The 23690-nt window shown below is 40.2% G+C and overlaps 2 protein-coding genes across 8 annotated transcripts in view; one reads left to right on the forward strand and one right to left on the reverse strand.

Moving 5' to 3' along the window:
- LOC121387192 (folylpolyglutamate synthase, mitochondrial-like) overlaps window positions 1-23690 on the forward strand; it is a 336339-nt gene that overhangs the window by 74938 nt on the left and 237711 nt on the right. The window lies entirely within an intron of this gene.
- The window catches only part of LOC121387078 (folylpolyglutamate synthase, mitochondrial-like), a 99915-nt gene that overhangs the window by 30567 nt on the left and 45658 nt on the right, over window positions 1-23690 (reverse strand). For 5 of the 7 annotated variants that reach the window (XM_041518097.1, XM_041518094.1, XM_041518096.1 and 2 more), the window contains exons 1-7: window positions 18562-18654; window positions 16054-16167; window positions 15240-15364; window positions 8067-8181; window positions 7264-7509; window positions 2749-2826; window positions 1122-1266 (exon numbers count right to left, since the gene is read on the reverse strand). In XM_041518097.1, the coding sequence (XP_041374031.1) occupies window positions 1122-1266; window positions 2749-2826; window positions 7264-7509; window positions 8067-8181; window positions 15240-15364; window positions 16054-16167; window positions 18562-18615 (877 nt within the window). In that variant the 5' untranslated portion in view covers window positions 18616-18654. Of the gene's footprint in view, window positions 1-1121; window positions 1267-2748; window positions 2827-7263; window positions 7510-8066; window positions 8182-15239; window positions 15365-16053; window positions 16168-18561; window positions 18655-23690 lie in introns of those variants that run through there. The other 2 variants (XM_041518092.1, XM_041518095.1) reach the window with 2 other exon arrangements.

Genomic DNA, 23690 nt, shown 5'->3' on the forward strand with positions numbered 1-23690 from the left:
GAATGCAAGCTGTTTTTGACAGGGTCTTACTGGGGTTACTGCTGGTAGTTTGGCTTTAAGGAAGGAAGGAAGGAAACTGGTTTTTACGTGCCCCTATCCACAGAGGTTCGGGCACGCCCACTTCGAATTTAGCCTCTGACTTCGCCAGTGACCAACTCCGAAGCAGGAGGGATTGGCTTTAACGGGCAACGGGCAACGGGCAACTCTTTTTACATGCCCCTATCCACGAAGGTTCAGGCACGCCCACCACGGATTTAGCCTCTGACTTCGCCAGTGACTAACTCCGGAGCAGGAGAGGGGGTGGTAAGTTTGAGGTGGGCGGAATTTGGAATAAAGCCATTTAGTAAGGTCGACGAGAGCGCGGACCAAATAGCAGACACTTCGTAAACTTGAAGTACACCGAGTGGGAGCCGTGCTCTGATTGGCTGAATTTCAATTCCTCGGTGAAGCCTGTATTTTACCTAAGTCTACAAAGAGTAACTGCATCCAAAACATGTCCGGACTCTAAAATTTAACCAAAAATAGTTAAGACTGCTCAGCCAAAAGGTTTTTAAGGTGATTTTGAGCAATTGAACGGACGCCAAAATAAAATGCGTTAGACTACTTATAAAAAAATAAACATAAGAATTTTGAACTGCTTCCAAAACGTTTAAAGTCTAACTAGCCCAAAAAAGAGGTTGGTACTCACGGAGGTAAAGGTTGTTATCTAGGGGGTTCCGATGTAGTCTTGGATCTAATATTTAATATATTGACCAATCACACTTCGCCTTTTATAACGTTATTTGGGAGCATACAAATTCTAAAACTATCGGGCGAGTCTATTTTAGTGGCCGCAGTACAGCGAGCCATACCAATATGTACGGGGTGGGTTATCAGTCTTCAATTTTACATTAAAAATTATTTATTTTATAAAATAAAACATGTTTTAAGGCATTCGTAATTCACACGAAACATGTCGTATACCCTCTGGATAATTCGGAATGTTTTCAAATTATTTTTAAATCACTGGCAGGATTCTGCAAGTAAGGTTTTGATTGGTGGACATGAGCTCCAACTGGCTGGTGTTAGATCCACATGTAATAGTGGATCTAATTTTAATTAGATTGTTCATTTCTACTGACCTTTGTTGATTCTGTGTATAAATACCCGACACAGATGTAGAGCGAGTCCCGCGTTCACGAACTGAACGTTTCCCTCGATACCTAAACGTATCTGTTGACCCGCGGCACAGAACTCATGTAGTGTCGGAACACGGTACAGAGGTGCCTAGAGTAGACGTAAACAACAAACACTAAAACACGGTACAGAGGTGCCTAGAATAGACGTAAACAACAAACACTATAACACAGTACAGAGATGCCTAGAGTAGACGTAAACAATAAACACTATAACACGGTACAAAGGTGCCTAGAGTAGACGTAAACACCAAACACTACAACACGGTACAGAGGTTCCTAGAATAGACGTAAACAACACACACTAAAATACGGTACAAAGGTGCCTAGAGTAGACGTAAACAACAAACACTACATCACGGTACAGAGATGCCTAAAGTAGACGTAAACAACAAACACTATAACACGATATAGCGGACTACAGTGGTTCAAATCCCGTCAAAGCTGTCTTACACTGTCATTCATCTTTCTCATCTATCACCTTCTGCCTATCATTCTCATTATCTTAATATAAAAAAAAAACTTTCCAATTTCTCCCACGATTTCAATCTGCTTCGACCCTTTCTGTCAGTTTCCTCCGACTGAGCTGTCCACACCATTGCCTACCTGTCTCAACTTCCTCCACGGGTGCAGTCTCTGTATTTCCCTGCACTCACCTGTCATCCTTGTTCTCTGCCGCAAATAAAACTGGTCTGACCCACGGCACTAACTAACGACCGCCACATAGTAGGTGGTTACAAGTGCCTCTTAACAATGCCAGAAGTAACTACTGAACACTCCCCGAAGTGGTCAGACTAAGCACACAGCTAAACGCTGATGGGGAATGGCAGGTGTGTGTCACAGATAGCCACACGAGATAAACACCTGTCGCGGTTGGAGAGACAAGGACTGGGATGTGGAGGTGGACAGCAAAAGAAGTTGAAAGATAGGAGTTGCCAGATCGGGAAGAAATGAGATGGAATTCAAAAGGAGAGAAAGGAAAGAGGGCAGTGGAATTAAACAAAAAAAAGAAAAAAAAGAAACCACGGTACAAGGGTGCCTAGAGTAGACGTAAACAACAAACACTAACACGGTACACAGGTGCCTAGAATAAACACCACCAGCACCACTCCTCAATGTTCTTAAACAAATAAATGGATATTTTAACATGGCACAAGTACCTAGATCACATAGATTCGACAACATGATACAGAGGTCCCCTAAGTAGACTTAAGCAGACAAACTACAGCACGGCACCAATTTATCTAGAGTAAATGTAAAACTCATCGAAACTATTACATGGTACAGAGGTGCCTTAAGTGGACGTACACACATATACATTTCAGTACAATTACTACAGAGGTACCCTAAGTAGACGTTAACAAATATACATTACAGCACAATACAGATTATGATTTCAACTAGGTGATCAATTAAATGTTTAAATATTCAACTAAAACTCGGTGTTGCTGCTTTAATGAAGACTGAACACAATCTCCTGTGATCGCTCCAAGGGAACGGCCTCAGTGTAATACTATTTTGTTTTAAAATATTCAACTAATAGTCGATATTGCTGCTTTTAATGATGACTGACCCCAATTTCCTGTGATCGCTCAAACAGAACGGCGTCGGCTTCTGGTGGATGACTGACAGTCAGAGCGGGAACTCCCTTCTGAAAGACAAAGATCAGGTTATACATATATGCTTGCACTACGGAAGACCTTTAGGGCCAGATGATAAATTTGTGTGATTTGGACTTTGATTCCAAATTACATCAACATACAGAATGCTAAACAGGTTCCCGCGTGAAACTGTTTATATTACAACGATTGTGTTTTCAATCGTGCATCACGATGGAAAGCGAGTGGTGTACAATTAAAGACACGCGAGTTGTTAATATAAACAGTCTGATAGTCAAACGTTTTAATTTTTTCGAGTTGTTAAAGGGACATTCCTGAGTTTGCTGCACTATTTAACATGTTATCGACTAACATACTTTTTAGCGATTGTAATTACATATCAATTTTTTTTTTTTTCTTCACAAAATATTATTGGCTGTATATTAAACGTGTTTCTGATCGTTCTAATATTTGTACTAGGTTAAATTTCATTTTATTTTCTAAAATATCCAGTATGTTACCACCTCAAAAATCGTACGCATGTAGTATGATGTGTGAACGGTCTGCTAATGCCTCCTGGATCCATGTATCATTTACTAAAACAGTGAACGACTTAGCTATGGACTGCTTCTTGTAAGGGTGGATACAGGATGGTTCACTGACCTGTGTTTAATTCATGATTGATGGGGAAATAATAAATATATCCTATACACATTGTTGTCTTAAGTTCTATATTATGTTTACGTTTGTAGTACAAAAACATACAGCAGCAAGTTATGAATGTGTAAATTAATATAATAGTTTGAGTATTTGTTTGGCTGTAACTTGCCATGACTGGCAACATAAAATAATTCACGTATGTGCATAAGCCTGGCCATTGTATACATCACATCTTCATATGGTAGGCTATTGTTGCCGCTTGCATCGCTGTTCGGTGATACCGTGTGTTTACTCAAGCCAAACAGTATGATAATCAAACAATTAATAGTAAAAGCATGTTTGTTTTCTTTAACTACTAGAGCACATTGATGCATTAATCATCGGCTATTGGATGTCAAACATTTGGTTCATTGTGACACACAGAGGAAACCTGCCACAGTTTTCCATTAATAGCAGGGGATTCTTTTTTATATGCACTTCCCCCATAAACAGGACACTACATACCACAGCCTTTGGCATACCAGTCGTGGGGTACTGGTTAGAGCGAGAAACAAATCCAATCAGAGACTTGGTCTACCGAGCGCATTCAATAATTCGACTGAAGAACCTCATTGTCTTAAGTTATATATTACGTTTATGCTTCTTGTACAAACATATTGCAGCTAGTTATGAATATAATATTTTGATTATTTATTTGTTTGGCTGTACCTTGCCACGACTAGCAGCACACTTGGTCAATTCGGATGACTTGTTTAAGTTATACCACCTTTAAATGAGTGTATATAAAAAGACGTATACTTAATTAGGCATGACGTGATTTTTAAATAATTATTTTAACACCATATTAATATAATAGACAGACTGAGACACTCGAGGTCAGTTAAGCGCACAACACAGCGTGACCTAGTTACACCCATGTACACATTCCAGCAGACCACAATAGACCCTGTTTCGCATACGACTGTTTGTATTACAACTTCAGACACAACTAGATACTATCATACATCATAGGAATATAAAACTAAAACATTATTGTTTAAATAGCGCTGTACGAGCTGGATTTCAACTGGTAAGCTGGCTAAAATAGTAAAGTGCATACCCTACAACAGTGACCTGGTTTCGGCCCGTAGCGTGTATTTACTACAGCGTGACCCGAATAGACCTAGCCATGCAGTTGGGGTGATGCGTACTTTATTTATAGAACAATTGGACATTGCACCACACCATGCACTGGTGTGACGGAACATGCTCTTAATTTGTTTTCGCCTGTGGCGATATTAATTGTTTTAGAGGGCCGTGTGCAGTTCCAAATTGCACTTAAGCCCAGATGGGCAACTTGTTACGTGATACCTCTGCGCGACGGCCGTGTGCAGTTTCTATTACACTCCCAGCTAGGTGCGGAGGCCATGTGGCCAGTAGTTACGTAATACCTCCGCGCGACCATGGAATCTCTAGCGAACTGGCGACATTAAGTCTGACGATCTGAGGAAAAAAATACCGCTTGGTCGCGGTGGAAATAGCACTTGTAGGGATTCTGTGCCGCGATGTACCCCCAGGCGATATTCGCTGTCTCTGAGAGTTTTGAATAGCTAGGATTTTAGATATATCGAGGAGAAAACATTTTGGAAGTATCCAGGGGCACGGTCGTCGTCCACTGAACGATCTATATTAGTTCAGACGGGACTTTGGTAAATATATATTTTCTGCTCTGTTGTATAACCTTGATGTGATTGATGTGACTTTAAATATTTTAATACTGTATTATACCAATATTATTTAGACGGTGCTGCCGGTCATCTGACGCTGTAATCTGTAGGCTCACTGTCCTAAATAATTATAAAAAGCTTAACCAGTCATCCTAGAGGACCTAGGTAAAATGTAGGTTATTGTCTTTATTGTGATAGGTACCATTATTAATTATGTTGTACAAGGTTACTGAATGAGTAGTTAAGGGTTAAATAAAAATTAACCAGTTAGGAATAGAGTTGGAATTCCTTTATTAATTAAGTTCCCCTGGAAGCGTTTCTCCATTATCACACGTGTGTGTGTTAGCGTTTTTCAATTATCATACGTGTGGGTGTTGTGTCATGGTGAAGTGATTAGCATATTGTGTAAACTAGACACCTAGAGATTAACTAATTAAGTGATCAGTTCTGGGTTGTTATTATTTATTGTTGTTAATTAACTACTGCAGCTGTACATTTGTCAGCGTAGGTTAATACAGTTTCCAAAGTGTATTGTGTTTTTGTTGGGTTTTTTAGTGAACTAAACGTGCTATAATAATATATACTTTATATAAGATCTCATCTCTGATCATACCTAGACGAGCCACATTAGGGTATAACCGCCCGTTACAGAGAGAGCTAATAGATATACAGTTAGGAGAGATATTTGGACAAACGTGTTTCATTCAGTTACGGGTATTATAGGATCCCCGTGACAACTGGAATAACACTTGTTCTAATTATTCAATAAGTCATTGCCAAACAATATCAATACAATACGCAGGTGCAAGCACCTGTCATCCGATTTGAAAGGGTATCGTGTATTTACTATAGAACAATAGGATATTGCACCACACTTGCACTGCCAAGACCCCGTATGTGCACTACCGTGACCCCGGTTTCTAAAATCAGGCGGCGCATAGCGCCTGAGGTTCAACCTGCAAAGTATCATCATCATCATACCTCAATATATGTGTGGTCCTTAACCATATGTCTGACGCCATATAACCGTAACTAAAATGTGTTGAGTGCGTCGTTAAATAAAATAGTTCTTTCTTTCTTTCATCAGTTCGGATGTACTAGTTTCTGAGCTTAACGTCGACTTACCGGAATCAGTCTCTTGAATTTCGTTCCAGCCAGTGCACCACGACAGGTATACCAAAGGCCGTCGTATGTGCTGTCCTGTTTCTTGGATGGTTCATATAAAAGACCGTTGCTACTCATGTAAAAACACAGGGTGTTTCCTCTCTAAGACAATACGTTAAAATTACGAAATTGTTGACATTCACTAGTCGATTATTAATACATCAGTGTGCTCTAGTGGTGCCGTTGAACAAAACTAACTTTAATTTTACTTTCATCGTAGATTCTAGGGTCGTACCGAGCCTGAACAGTGGCAGATCCAGAAAATCCAAATAGTGGGGACCCCAATGAGATGCGAAAGCTACAAGTTCCCGGAGAGATTCCTGGGATTTTGCAACGTTAAATTAAAAATAAATATATGCAATTATTAAATAAAGATATATCTGTCGCAAAACTTTAGGGGCCTTAGATCCACCACTGATGTATTAAGTGGAGTGTCAGTACCATAGGGGCACAGTAACAAGACGATCGTCACGCGGAGAAACAGTTGCGTAGCATGGAAAGGGGTACAGGGGCTACTACCCCCCCCCCCCACACACACACACACACAATCGGTGTATCACGTTTTAAACTGTTAAAAAATCATACATACATAGTGTAGACTGCCCCCACCCCCTTCAATATGGGTTGCCTCCCCCACTCGACAATATAAAGTATTGTTACCAGAGGCGGATCTAGCCCCCCCACCCCCCACCCCATAAATTTTGCGATAGTTATAATTTTATTATATATTAATTCTCTCTTTTTTTACGATCCCCCTCCAAATCTCCCCTAAAATTCCCTTGGCATTCCACCTCATGTCACTGCCCCCCCCCCCCCCCCCCAATGGATTTTCTGGATCCGCCACTGGTTACGCCAGTGTGGAGAAATTACACATGTAAACAATAAAGTAGAATGGTTCTTATTTTTTCCGGTGGGTGCATCTACAATTACAATTCCACTAAGTACGGCTCTTGGATTTACCTTAAAAATCCCCGCTTTATGCCACGCTATTTTCTCTATCGTGTCGCCGAGCCTATCAAAATGGTCTAATCCAAGGGAAGTAACCCCACACACAACGGGGGATCGAATGACGTTCGTGCAGTCGAACTGTCCACCACAACCAACTTCCACCACAGCTACGTCGACTTTTTCTTTAATGAACACGGTGAACGCCATGGTGGTGTAAAAGAAAAATAGCCGTGGAAACTTTCTGTCGTGCATGTCTTTCTAGAAATATAAAAAGGTCACTCATATAAAAACGCATTAACTATAAATTAATACTGACCAGTGGTGTAGTGGTTAAGTCAGTGGTTCTCGCTCTCCCCCTCCCTCCCCCTCCCTCTCCCTCTCTCCACCAGCTCACTGTCATCCCATACCTATTGGACTATTTCTCGTTACAGCCAGTGCACCACGACTGGCATATTAAAGACCATGGTATGTGCTATCATGTCTGTGTGCTGGTGCATATAAAAGATACCTTGCTACTAATAGGAAATTGTTGCGGGTTTTCTCTCTAAGACTATATATCATAATTACCAAATGTTTGACATCAAATAGCCGATGATTAATAAATCAATGTGCTCTAGTGGTGTCGTTAAACAAAACAAACTTTAACTGTTAATCTTGTGTTTTCAAGGTATATAAGGCTGGTAGGTACAGGGTTCGCTGCCCGGTATCGGCTCCCACTCAGAAGCAAGACGATATTGTAAGCCATGTTGGAAATATAAATAATGTCTATGATACCAATACAGGCATGTTGGTAATAAAAATAATATCTATGATACCAATATGGGTTCTATTTTGTTGTAGACGTCGAAGAAGTAAGAGCAGAAGTCTTCGTCAGAAAGAGGCTTGTCGTCGATTCGAAACCTCTCGTTCATTTTGACCATATGAGGTGAGCTAGAAAAGAAAACAGGAAACAAGTGGAATGACCAATCTAATTAAAATTAGCTCCACTATTACATGTGGATATAACAGCAGCCAGTTGGAACTCATGTCCACCAATCAAAACTTTACTTGCAGAATCATGCCAGTGATTTGAAAATAATTTGAAAACATTCCGAATTATCCTGAGGATATACCGACATATTTCATGTGAATTACGAATGCCTTATTTAGACCAGTAGAACTAATTTTAATCAGATTGCTAACAACACTGCGTAGTCTTCAATGTCCATGTAACATTTCGTATGTAAATAATAATTTAAATATTGACCAATACAATACAAATTCTAAAAATATCGGGCGAGCCTATTTTAGTGGCCGCAGTACAGCGAACCATACCAATACGTACGGGATGGGTTATCAGTCTTCAATTTTACATTACACATTATTTATTTTATAAAATAAAACATGTTTTAAGACATTCGTAATATCCTCAGGATAATTCGGAATGTTTTCAAATTATTTTCAAATCACTGGCATGATTCTGCAAGTAAGGTTTTGATTGGTGGACATGAGCTCCAACTGGCTGCTGTTATATCCACATGTAATAGTGGAGCTAATTTTAATTAGATTGTGGAATGACGACACCCCGGCCTATTTTAAAGTTTGTTTTGTTTAACGACAAACGTTTCGCTAACGTTGCGAACTAGTTGACTGGTTCCCGACGTGGCAATTGGTTTAACGAGAAGCGCATAAACCAGTCGGCTGGACGTATTTTTCCGCTCGGTCTGGCTGAACGCAGCCGTGATACGTGGCCAAAAGTAGTCATAATTTTCGGAATATCAGATCACGTGATCCAGTATATTTGTGTAAAAACGCATATACCCAGAGGGGCAAAACATTTTCTTCTTATTATTTTTTATTGTTATTATTTATTGGACTCGGCTTGCTGTAAAAATACTAGCAGTTATATCGAGCATACATTTATACGTCTTTGGCATATATTTCATGCAGAAAATTACATCATTACGGAAGATGGAGCATTTTAAGAACGAAAAGAAATGAATTATATGTATTTCTAACTATATGTGTTGTACTATAACAGCAGTATGAATTGTGGTTTTGTCGTAGATTTACGTTTACGTACAAAACTAGGCTTACGATGTTTTGTAAATTTGGGTCCAGGTGGACAACATTGCCAACAAAAATCAGGAAATTTGTATGTTGCTGTTAAAGGAGGGGACAATTAAGGCATTTGGCCTGGTATGCGTATTTAGCGATATATAATGCACATTATTGTTTAATATCAACAAATATAATCGTATAGTTAATTAATAAAACGGTTAAATGTGATGGCTATTATATATAACGGGCGCAGCCATTTTGTACCATCCCAGTGAATACGCCCTCACGTGTCACGTCAGGAATTAGTCTTCGAACTGAACAAACAAAACATAGCTGATTTTGGCGGATGCATCGCAATGTTTTGTAATAATATCCATCCTAGTAAGCCAGCACCAAATATATATTATTATTCAATACAAAATAAACCACCATTGTCAAAGTGTTGAAATAGCTGTATTATGTTTCATACATAAATTAACCCACGTATTGAAACAATAATCGGAGTGTTTTCTTGGTTAATTGGTCTTTTCTTTCCTTGGCCTGTACCTGTGGTTCCTGATTGGCAGGTATATATTTAGACGGTCCCCAGACACTGTCTAGATACACTAAAAAGACGTGCCTCTTTTATGAAGATCACAAGGTATTGTGTGATAACAGCACGGATACACCTCAAATCGTAATGGGCATTACCAACCGCCCTGCTTTATTACTGTAAGTTATTCTGTAAAACACTTGATTGAGTAGACACTCCTGTCTAAAATCACAAAACTGACCAATTACGTCGTCCCAAAGAAAAAAAAAGTATCACTTGGGTATCGTGAGTGGTCGTTTTTGCTCGAACGTGCCCTACCAATAGGCCTAATAGTAACCATTTTTTCTTTGGATTTTTAAAAAAAGAAAAATACTATAACGCCATTTCGTTCTATTGATGTAACCTGAAATATATTTAGTTGAATAGTTTATTATATTATCAAGTCATTTATGTTGTTTTATAAGTCAGGTTGATGAAAGCGAAGCGCCTTGTCGTAAATTAGAGCGTTTGTTTACACTGTGCATAGAGAAGATAGACGGAGCTGATGTCACTTCGCCCAAAGCTATACCACCGGACGTCACAAAAACGAAACACAATGGCTGCCCCCAGTTAGCAGGAATAATCATGTTTTTTTTATTAACTCTAAAATTACGCGTTTTTCATTTGTTAAAGTATCAGTATGTGTTGGTGGTCCGGGTATGTATCTTTCCAACACATAGGGCTCTTGTTTGAGTTGACCCTACCTTTAAATACCATTTCCCTTTTGTGATAAACACCGGACTCGGTTGTGTCGTGATTAAGCTATCGAAAATATGGCTGTTAGGTACAGGGATCGCAGCTAGGTACAGGCTTCCACCCAGAGTGAGTCTTAAGAACTCAATGGGTAGGTGTAAGACCACTACACCCTCTTGTCTTGTCTTGTCTTGTCGTGTCGTCCCCCCCTCCCCCCCTCCCCCCCTCCCCTCCTCTCCCCTCATCTCCCCTCCTCTCATCTCCCCTCCGCTCCCCTCCCCTCCGCTCCCCTCCCCTCCGCTCCATTTTTGTATCGATTAATATCATTTTAAGAATGGCCAGTTCGATGAAATAATTTTCAAAATCCAAGATGACCATCATATTGTTCATAATTCAAAACGACCACCAAAATTATGAAATTTTATAACGGGTTCACCAAATATTAATCCCCTAAATGTTTTTAGTTTTTTTGTGTTGTTGGTTTTTTTTATTCGTTTTTTTATCTTATATATTTATTGCTATAGTTTTGTTGCATGTTGATAATCAGATAGAAATGATCGAAAATGGCTGTCACAAATACAGCAATGTTATAAGATATGGGATCTACTAATGTTTAGGGGCGAGACGTAGCCCTGTGGTAAAGCGCTTGCTTGATGCGCGGTCGATTTGGGAACGATCCCCGTCAGTGGGCCCATTTGGGCTATTTCTCGTTCCAGCCTGTGGACCACGACTGGTACATCAAAGGCCGTGGCATGTGCTATCCTGTCTATGGGATGGTGCATATAAAAGATCCGCTGCTGCTAATCGAAAAAGAGTAGCCCATGACGTGGCGACAGCGGGTTTCCTCCCTCAATGTCTGTGTGGTCCTTAACCATATGTCCGACGTCATATAACCGTAAATAAAATGTGTTGAGTGCGTCGTTAAATAAACCATTTCCTTCCTTCCTTCTAATAATGTTATACAGAATTGGTAACACATGTGTACAAAGAAAAATGATACCTAGACTGTTAAAAGTATGTATGTATTTAGAGAATGTTATCAGATATGACATCTAATAATATTATACAGACTTGGTAAAACATGTTCACAAGGAAACATGATACGGATACTGAGCGTGCTAAAATTATGCATATATTTTGAGAATTGTATCGGGAAATGGTGGATGGTTGACGTAAAACATGTGGAAATTTATCAACGATTTAATGATGGTTTCATAAATAATTATACTGAATTCTCTTTCTGTTTTTTTTTTTTTGTTTGTTTGTTGTTGGGTTTTTTTTTTTTTTTTTTTTTTTTTTTTTTTTTTTCGGGGGAGGGGGAGTGGCAAGGGAACCCTATCAATTATTTGATTCATAAATTATTAACATTTTATATATTTTTTTATTTCACTTTCTTTTCTTGTATATTTAGTAAGAAGTAAAATAGTAAATAGGGTATATACTACTACAAACCTTAGTTTAAAACACTCCTAAGATCAAGGTAGCTCAGTGGTACAGCGCTCGCTTGATGCACGATCGATCTAAGATCGATTCCCGTCGGTGGTCCCATTGGGCTATTTCTTGTTGCAGCCAGTGCTCCACAATTGGTGTAACAAAGGCCGTGGTGTGTACTATCCTGTCTATGGGATGGTGCATATCAGAATTTTCTTGCTGCTAATCGAAAAGAGCAGCCCATGAAGTGGCGACAGCGGGTTTACTCTCTCAATATCTGTGTGGTTCCTAACCATATGCCCGACGGCATATAACCGTAAAATAAAAATGTGTTGAGTGGGTCGTTAAATGAAATATTTCTTTTCCTAAGATCAACTTTAGATAGATTTCTGTTTTGATAAAACTTCACGTGCGATGCCCGTCATCCATCTCCCAACAAACACAAACCTGGTTTGTCACCTTGTCTGAAGACTCGGATAGTTTTAAAAATATAACAAGTGAGAATGTTTCTCCAGGCATAGGCGTACGGGCTCCCATTTCTGTAGGGGAATGGTGTGTGGGGGGGGGGGGGGGGGGGGGGGGGGGGCAGGCTGGCTTTTGCCCGAATTAAACGAAAATGCCAGAATCTGGATAACAACATTTATTCATATTAGTATTACTACCAAACTACCAAACAACTATATAGGGTTGCAAACGAATCACTGCGGATATATACATGGATTACAACTAATTTTGAGGGTAGAATGATGGAAATGCGTGGTAAAAAGGTCTCATATTAGCACATTTTGCCCGAATATCGACATCATTATTGCCCGAATTTGAGATTTTGCTCCAGCACTAGGGGGGGGGGCAGTTGTGAGTGAGCGAGTGAGAGTGGGTGAGAGTGAGAAGAAACCCACTGCCCCCCCCCCCCCTCCCCCCCTCCCCGTCTCATACGCTTGTCTTCAGAAATTGCCTTTTAAAGACTGAATTAGGAACAGGCATCAGCTACTGTGGATAACATAGCAAACAACCAAGCACAAAAATCCACACCATGGAGGAAAGGCTACTTGGATCCCATTCATCACTGACATGTGGATCTCCTACATATTATCCACTTGAAACGTACAGGAAATGGGGAGGGATTCCTTGAAACAGTTTACATATACTTAAGCTATCTGGGGGTGGGAAGAGGGAACTATCTGTCCAGGACAGTGGGAATGAATGAATGTTTAACGACATCCCAGCACGAAAAGGACAGCGGGAGGTAGTGGTTAGTGAGAGAAAAGTCTGGGTGGTGACCTTATACCCCTATGCAGTTGGTACCAGGATGCGAACCCAGTACGTATCATGTCTTAAGTCCGAGGGTTTAACCACTACATCACCGAGGCCGATAATAACGTGGGGGTTTTCAATCATAGAGTTAAATACATCTTAAGCTATGTCTGGGCATTTCTGGACAAGTTTTGTGACGTCAAACCCAACGCTGACACGGGTACCGTATATGGACACCTACCATCTGAAACCCGCCGTTACCAAGGCTGACGCGTGGGCTGCGTTCAGCCAGACCAAGCAGAAACACGTCAGCTAGACTGGTTTATGAGTTTAACGCTAAACCAAATGGCCACGTCGAGAACCAAGCAAATTGTTCGCGAACGCTAACAAACCGTTTGCTGGCTTAACGTATGCCTGGTTCCCATTATGTTTTTCCCCGACGTCATACACCCACGCTATTAGGTATATAGGTGACGTGACGCCACCCTTAAAGGTCAACATCATTGTGGAATTTTCCTCTGACATTATTTGTACACCCGCCAAAACCATTACTTGCCATCCATAGCGTACCTACGCTACAACTTGGGCAGCATCACTGTTTTTTTGCGCAACCCATGTCGTGGAATTTTCCCCCTGACATTCTTTGCCCGACAGCTGTCAAAGTCATTAACCCAGATAAACAAACGATGCTTAGAGGTCAGGTTCCCACTCTCAACTCACAGCTGCAAAAATCATTAACCCAGTTACCACGCTTAGAGGTCATCATCCCGACGCCAGTAGGTCTGCGCCCCCACGCTTGACATTTCATAGGCCGACATAAGTTTTTTGTGCCATAAAAACAGCTTCCCACGTCCACACCTGTCTCTTTCCTCGTGATCCGATACCCCCTCTACGAGTCATTAACGACTTCCGTCTTTTCCCTGTAAATCAAAGGACCCCCGACAATTGCCGAACCCATTAATCCAGGTCACCGAGGTCATGACGCTTTACTATGACAGCTGGCAAAGCCATTAACCTAGTTAGCACCGATGCCACAGTTAGAGGTCAGCGTCCCCGCGCCGTGACGTCATTAGACCACGTCCCCCATGCTTACAGGTCAGCGTCCCCACATGACCAGTACACATGACGCTCATGTGACTTACCTACTACTGCTATTATAATCAGATTGTTCTACTGCTAAGCTACATACAGAATGAATGAATGAATGTTTAACGACACCCCAGCACGAAAAACACATCGGCCACTGGGTGTCAAACTATGGTAAACACAATGTGATGATCAACATCAATATAAAAATTCAACAGCCAAATAAAAAAGCTACATACAGAAAAGAAATGTTTTATTTAACGACACACTCAACACATTTTATTTACGGTTATATGGCGTCAGACATATGGTTAAGGACCACACAGATTTTGAGAGGAAACCCGCTGTCGCCATTACATGGGCTACTCTTCCGATTAGCAGCAAGAGATCTTTTATTTGCGCTTCCCACAGGCAGGATAGCACAAACCATGGCCTTTGTTGAACCAGTTATGGATCACTGGTCGGTGCAAGTGGTTTACACCTACCCATTGAGCCTTGCGGAGCACTCACTCAGGGTTTGGAGTCGGTATCTGGATTAAAAATTCCATGCCTCGACTGGGATCCGAACCCAGTACCTACCAGCCTGTAGACCGATGGCCTGCCACGACACCACCGAGGCCGGTAAAGCTACATACAGATGCATAACAAAAATCCAGTCTTGTATCCGCTGTGTTTGAGAATACTCTAGCTATTATTATAATTAGATTTTTCTACCACAAAGCTACATATAGATACCTGAAAAATCCAGTTTTGTATCCGCTGTGTCTGAGAATACTCTAGATATTATTATAATGAGATTGTTCTACCACTGAGCTACTTACAGATACCTGAAAAATCCAGTCTTGTATCCGCTGTGTCTGAGAATGCTCTAGATATTATTATAATGAGATTGTTCTACCACTGAGCTACGTACAGATACCTGAAAAATCCAGTCTTGTACCCGCTGTGTCTGAGAATACTCTCACAAAATGCCGATGTTGATCCCTTCCCCTTTGTTCCAGTGATGTGAATAATTGGCAGCTTGTCAATATCTTCCAGCTTAAAAAAAAATCCCAGAAATAAAGCTGTGTAAAACATTCTAATATATTCTAATACAGAATAACACTAGCGACATATCTTTGTTTTGATTTTATTTCATCAGAAAGATTAATGCCAATACAAAGTGTCAGCTGATATTTTTGATATGGGTCTTTATTGCATATGTTGGGTTTATACACCATGCTGTTTAGGAATGGTATTTGCTGTTGTCAAAAACCCCAAACAACAACGATCACTGGCCTCGGTGGTGTCTGATATATATAATATATATATATATATATTATATATATTATATTATATTATATTATATTATATTATATATATATATATATTTTATATATATTATATATAGATAGATAGATAGATATAGATAGATAGATAGATAGATAGATAGATAGATATAGATATATATATATATATATAGAGAGAGAGAGAGAGAGAGAGAGAGAGAGAGAGAGAGAGAGAGAGAGAGAGAGAGAGAGAGAGAGAGAGAGAGAGAGAGAGAGAGAGAGAGAACAAGTGATAGTGTGTGAGGAGGAGGGGGGAGGGAGGAGAAGAAATCCACTGTCGTCCTTCCAAAAATATATTCTTGCATACTCACTTTTGATTAGATAGACCAGTGTCTTTAACAGTGTATGAAATAATAACAGTATATGAAATAAATTACCGTTATTCCGGAAATAAATTACCGTTATTCCGCAGCACTTGAGCGCCTTTATTGTCAGTGGAACATTGTGTTCTCTGTACGCTACATAATCGGCCATATCACCTAATCTGAGATGTTTCACAATAGATATGACATCCTGAAAGTAAAGTGAAAAAAGCACATCAGTTATTAAAGTGACAGAACCAAGTTTTTAAACACTACAGCGTATTTTTCACTATTAAAGCCATTTTTTGTTAACTGAAATTAAACATTACTTATATACTTCACTGTTTAGAATATCCATTTCCGTATATTCGAAGAAGTGTTCATGGTCATCCTGGTGATTACAATGCCACGAAAAGCTTCTTTTTTAATTTTAAAAACTTAAGTATCTTTGAGAAGTAATGGTTAACCAGACGAGCCCTAGCAAAATCATACAAGACGAAAACGGGAGAAGGCGGGGGAGGGTAGGACAACTCGGCAAGAGTTCTCAAATTCGGGCAAAATGTGCTAACCCGAAACCTTTTTTAACTATGTATTTCCAGCATTATAAATGAAATGTCATCCATGTAAAATTCATAGTGATTCATTTGCAATACTAATATGAATAAATGTTGTTGTCCGGATTCAGGCATTTTCATTTAATTCGGGCAAGAACCAATATCTCCTCTCCACCTCCTCCTTGCAAAAAATGTGAGACCGCGTGTCTATTCAACGCCAAATACTATAGTAACTTAAATTCCAGACGTTACAAGTTTGTAGATTAACCAAACAGTCTATTGTCGTGTTCTTTCTATAGAGTGGGGCGGGATGTAGCCTAGTGGTAAAGCGTTCGCTTGATGCGCGGTCGGTGTGGGATCGATCCCCGTCGGTGGGCCCATTGGACTATTTCTCGTTCCAGCCAGTGCACCCCGACTGGTATATCAAAGGACGTGGTATGTGCTATCATATCTGTGGGAAAGTGCATATAAACGATCCCTTGCTGCATTAGGCCCAAAAAAAAAAAAGTTTGTTTCAGGTAACATGGCCAAAAAAGTAGGGTAGGTAGGTAGGTAGGATTTTTTTTTTTTTTTTTTTTTTTTTTTTTTTAGTTCAAAGAAAGGTTACCCTACCTTAAATGCGTTTGCCAGAGAAAAACTCAGTCTCAAGATGAAAGACATGAAGGCAAGCTGTCTGAAAAATCTTAGTTTACTCTTTGCAGCCAGAGAGAAATAAAAACAATCTCAATGTCAATGTCAGTTTTAAGCTTCACATGCCATTTTCAAAAGACAGGAAAACAAAAAAGGTTCAAACTATTCCTTTCACCAATAAAAGTCAGTAGATGACTGCACAGAAACTTCACAGCTTTGTCCAGTTTTGTCAGAGGATGACTTCACAAATTTGTCCAAGTTGGTCAATAGATGTTTGCACAAAAAGTTCACAGATTTATCCAGTCAGTAGATGACTGCACAAAAACTTCACAGATTTGTCCAACTTGTATTGGCAATAACAAAACAATACTAATTTTGTGTGCAATTTACAAATCAATTAGCTTAGAAATGAATAACTTGTAGTAAATTTCATAGTAATAAAAAAGGCGTTCCTAGCCCGAGTACTCTGACTGTAAGAGAGCTAGACGGACATTTGGACATAAATAATGAGAGCGTGTTTATGTTCAAATGTCCATCTAGCTCTCTTACAGTCAGAGTACTCGGGCTAAGGCGTTCCCTGTGGGACGGACTTATAGTTTTAATGTTTATTAGCCTATTGAACGGACCCATGCTAAAATCACTAAAATTAATTTATTCCCAATTAACTGAAACACTGAAATAAATGTGAACTGTTTAATGTTTGTGGTTATTCTTGAATATTCCGTTTATTTAATTATTACCCATGCTCAGCAGTTGATAGGCCTATCTACATCACTGGCGTAGGTAGCCCGAGTACTCTGACTGTAAGAGAGCTAGACGGACATTTGGACATAAACACGCTCTCATTACAGTCAGAGACCAACCTATGTCTTTTTTTGGCAATTCCTGACTACCAAACGGTAGGCAACGAGTCCCGCTCTAATACCACAACAATCCTATGTTTGACGTCAAATACCTTTACATCAATCATTTTCGAGTTAAGTGATACAAAAAAATCCACATATTAATCACTAATACACTTACTACAGAAAGAAACCCGACAGCACCCACATTCAGCTACACTTCGTGACACTCCGTCACAACAATTGCAAAGCTCGGCGATCTATTTAGGCAAAATTTAGGGTCGGTCGGGTGACCGGAAACAAACAATTTTTTTTGGTTTGGCCTTAGAAAAGATGTAGCGGGTTTCCTCTGAATTACCAAATGTTTAACATCCAAATAGTTTTCTCATTTTTCGTACAGTAATTAAAGTTAAAATTTATAACAAGAAAACAAAAAACAACAACAACCAAAACATGAGGGCGAAACGACCCTGTTACGAGGGCGAAACGACCCGGTATGAGGGCGACACGACTCGGGGCGAACGGGAATAAGGGCGAAACGACCTGATAATCACACATCCACCACCTTGAATAACTAACCTGGTAGGACGATGATCCACGGCCGGGTTTTCCTGCTTTAACCTCCGAATCCATCTGTACTGGATTGGTATACTTACAAAATTATCTGTCGCCTCCAAACGGAACGCAAAGCTTTCAAATCTCGAATTATATGTTATGTATGTATACTACTCAAAAGAATTTAAGGATCAGATGATATTTTCGACATTATTTTCTGAATGTCAATTATATTAGCTAGACCATAATGTCACGCATGGTATTGTTCCATTTTGACGAAAGTGGGTCTAAGTAACCCATAAATTAATTAAAATCCACTGTCATTAACACTGTCGACTAGTTCTAATGGCGAAAACATGCTTACATTTGCACGTAAATTAGGGCGAAAGCGAAAGGTCTGCTAAGTGCCCATAACTTGCTTTTTCACAAAGCGCTTCATTTGCACGCTTTGCAGGTGTATTCCATGTTCCCAATGCTGAATTTCCGTATAATTGGAGCTTGCGTTCGTGTACGGTGCACACTCCAAATTCGACAATGGTACGACGTCAACTGACTATCGAAGATCGAGGAAGGGCTATTGCTTGGCTTCAGGATGGCAATACGCAAAAAAAATGTTGCTCAGAGACTTGGTGTCAGTCATAGTGTCGTTGGCCGACTGTGGCAACGGTACCAAGCAACGAATTCATTTCGAAATCGTCCACGTTCGGGAAGACCCCGAAGCACTACAAATAGAGAGGACCGCTACATCACCAATATGGCTCTACATCAACGCACAACCACTGCACGCCGACTACGTGACAATCTGCGGACTGCGACTGGAACTCGAGTGTCTGATCAAACCATACGCAATCGTCTGAGAGCCAATCATCTACGCTGCCGTCGCCAGGCTGTTCGACCACCACTCCTACCACGTCACAGAACGGCCAGACGTCACTGGTGCACGCTTCACCTGCGGTGGCAGCGTGTTCAGTGGGGTCGAGTGATGTTCATTGATGAGTCCAGGTTTAGTCTCCAGTTCAACGACGGTCGGGTTCGTGTCTACAGGCTTCCTGGGGAGCGCTTCGCTGACGTTAACGTTAGACAACGTCACCGGTTCGGTGGTGGCAGCGTCATGGTGTGGGGCGGCATCTCTATCCACCACAGGACCCCCCTCTATGTGGTGGATGGCAATCTGAATGGAATCCGCTATCTGAATGAGATTATCCGGCCGTTGGTTCTCCCAGGCCTTCAGCAGATTGGCGGCGGGGCAGATCTGCAGGATGACAATGCCAGGCCCCATCGCGCCAGGGTGGTAACGGACTTTCTCAGACAACAAGGTATCGCCAGGATGGATTGGCCAGCATATTCGCCTGACTTGGACCCAATAGAGAACGCCTGGGACGAATTAGGCAGGAGACTTCGGGATAACCATGCCCCTCCGGCCAACCTTCATGATCTGGGTCAACTTCTTATGGCAGAGTGGCAGGCCATTCCCCAAGAGTTCTTCAGACGTCTGATCAACAGCACGAGGCAACGATGTGTCGAGTGTATTCGCGCCAGGGGTGGATTTACACACTATTAAACGAATGTTCTAATGTGTAAAATCCATGTTTGACAACCTTCAACTTTGACAGCATGTCATTTGACTTTCTTGTATACAGTGACGTTTATTTCTGTTTTTTTGTAAATATGGAACAATAAATTAAATTTTTGGTGTAGTTTACATCATCAATCTAATACACTCTGAAACTTATTTGGTTATAAATTTTTGACCCTTAAATTCTTTTGAATAGTATATGTATGTATGTATTCCCACAAATGACTGTTAGATCAGATGTCGGGAATTAACATGCATATATCAAGTCAATGTTGAAGCTCGTGAATTGTGTGTCAATTGTGTTTATATAGCGCTTGCTACAATACGTGATACACGTGGCATAACAAGGGGGCGAGACATAGCCTGGTGATAAAAGGAAGGAAGGAAGGAAGGAAGGAAGGAAATGGTTTATTTAACGACGCACTCTACACATTTTATTTACGGTTATATGGCGTCGGACATATGGTGAAGGACCACACAGATATTGAGAGAGGAAGGAAGGAAATGTTTTATATACCGACGCAATCAACACATTTTATTTACGGTTATATGGCGTCGGACATATGGTTAATGATCACACCGATATTGAGAGAGGAAACCCGCTGTCGCCACTTCATGGGCTACCCTTTTCGCACTTCATGGGCTACTCTTTTTGATAAGCAGCATGCGATCTTTTTTATGTACCATCACACAAACAGGATAGTACTTTCCACGGCCTTTGTTACACCAGTTGTGGAACTCTGACTGGAACGAAAAATAGTCCAATGGGTCCACCAACGGGGATCGATCCTTATATGTATCATGCATCAGGCGAGCGCTTGGTGATAAAACGCTCAGCTGATGCGCGATCAGTTTATAATCGAATGAATGAATGAACTAATTAATGGTATGTGTTATCCTGTCTGTCGGATGGTGCATGTAAAAGATCCCCTGCTACTAATGGGAAAAGTTACCAAATGTTTGACATACAATAGCCGATGATTATTAAATAAATGTGCACAAGTGGTGTCGTTAAATAAAACAAACAAACAAAGAAAAAATAGTTTTTTGGTAATTTTGACAAATAAGAGACACCACTAGACACCACAAGGGATCTTTGATACACCATCCTGCAGACAGAATGGCACACACGGCCCTTGATATAAGAAATGGCCCAAATGGGCCCACTAAGATTAACAGTTGCATTAGGTTTTTTTAAACCAATTTTTTCTAGGAATAATATATTTGCCCAAAGTTAATAATTTGAATTTGGTTGGAGAAGATCACTGATAATGTCAGGGTCACATTAAGTTATAGTAAACAACTTTTAACAATAACCAATTTTTGTTGCTTGGCAAAATAAGGTTTACTAAATAAAGTATAAGATATAAGCGTACGAGATGTTATGCTGAAGCAAATTTAAAATGTTTTCAGTATTTCCATATGGCATTCTTCCCGCAAAACCGGCCTCGGTGGCGTCGTGATTAGGCCATTAGTCGAGGCTGGGATTTTTAATCCACTCCAAACCCTGAGAGAGTAGCAAGGCTCATTGGGTAGGTGTAAACCACTTGCACCGACCAATGATCCATAACTGGTTCAACAAAGACTATGGTTTGTTCTATCCTGCCTGCGGGAAGAGAAAATAAAATATCCCTTGCTGCCTGTCGTAAAAGAGTAGCCTATGTGGCGACAGCGGGTTTCCTCTAAAAAACCAACAAAAAAAACAGTGTCACAATGACCATATGTTTGACGTCCAATAGCCGATGATAAGATTTATTTGTAACCAAATATAACTGTTTGGCAGTAATACTGATATGAATAAATATTGTTATCCTGTTTTGGGCATTTTCGTTTAATTCGGGATATTAAACCTGTGCCCCTGCAAAAATGGGAGCCTGTACGCCTCTGGTATGAGTGAAATGAATGAATGAATGTTTAACGACACCCCAGCACGAAAAATGCATCGGCTATTGGGTGTCAAACTATGGTAAATGCAACAACAATGACCCGTGGTATGAGATGCAGAATAGCATTCCAGTGCAACAAACGTCAAAGAAGGATTTATTGTTTATAGTAGAAAATATATCTAGAGATATGAACGCAGTTAATATACATGTAAGCCTATATTAAAAACAAATACAGACTCGGATGTCAAAATAAACCAAGTTTACTAGTTTATTTACTGTCTTAAGTTTTACAACTCATCAGCATACACAATAATTGTATTTATTAAATACATGTCTATATACAATATGTACAGTATAATGGTGAGGAGTGATGTTTACATGATATGGTAAATGTCAAAAACACAATACAAATATAACTATACAATATAAAACTAGATTAAATCGAATTATTTCTTAAATTATTTGCCCGAATTAAATATTTCCCAATGTTATTGAGCTCTTTAATGTTTTCAGTAGTTAGTAGTTGAATTAGCTTGAAAACACTAGGTTGTCTATAATAATACGCTTTAATAAATGTTTGTCTCAGATCATTATATCCGTGACATTGCGTCAGATATTTAGAGATTTCATTAAAGACCGTGCTAGAGATTCTCGGGGGGGGGGGGGGGGGGGGGGGCGAATGCTCCCCGTGCCCCCCCCACCCACCCCGATGATATCTCTTTTATTACTACTCATATTTCAGATTGTCGTTGACAATTGAGCATTATGATTTTTATTTATACGCTGAACCACCTTGAAACGTAATAGATTAGTTTATACATTTGTTTCCTTGTAAACCGGCCTCGGTGGCGTCGTGGCAGGGCATCGGTCTACAGGTTGGTAGGTATTGGGTTCGGATCCCAGTCGAGGCATGGGATTTTTAATCCAGATACCGACTCCAAACCCTGAGTGAGTGACTGCTCCGCAAGGCTCAATGGGTAGGTGTAAACCACTTGCACCGACCAGTGATCCATAACTGGTTCAACAAAGGCCATGGTTTGTGCTATGCTGCCTGTGGGAAGCGCAAATAAAAGATCCCTTGCTGCTAATCGGAAGAATAGGCCATGTAGTGGCGACAGCGGGTTTCCTCTCCAAATCTGTGTGGTCCTTAACCATATGTCTGACGCCATATAACCGTAAATAAAATGTGTTGAGTGCGTACGTGTGTTAACAATTTCAAGACATACGACTGGCTGTTCCTAGGTGATGACCAGTTCACCAGTGCCATACATCCAATGAAAAACAACACGGTGAAAATTGAATACACTGTGACGTATAGTTAACCTGACAACCATGTGTCTGTGAAGCGTAAGTTAGCTACACGTGCAACGGCTGTAAATAACTTTTAGTCACAAACCTTCTTAACTGTCTTTCACAATATCGCCTTCTGATAATGTTTTTCCTTCTCTTCTATACACAAAATATTTCTTACTTTTCCACGCACTCTATTTTCTTTCCATCGTCATGTATTCTTCTGTTTTAATTTAAAGGTAAATTACATCTTAAACATTATCCCTATACGCGTGAAATGATAATACATTTGTAGTAATGATAATGGTAATGATGGTAGTGGTGACGATAATAATAATGATAAATGTACTATTTTCTATTTCGAAATGTATTCTTAAAATTAATTTATTTCTTCCTTCCTT

The sequence above is a fragment of the Gigantopelta aegis genome, chromosome 13 (assembly GCF_016097555.1).
Source record: "Gigantopelta aegis isolate Gae_Host chromosome 13, Gae_host_genome, whole genome shotgun sequence".
Taxonomy (NCBI): Eukaryota; Metazoa; Mollusca; class Gastropoda; order Neomphalida; family Peltospiridae; genus Gigantopelta; species Gigantopelta aegis.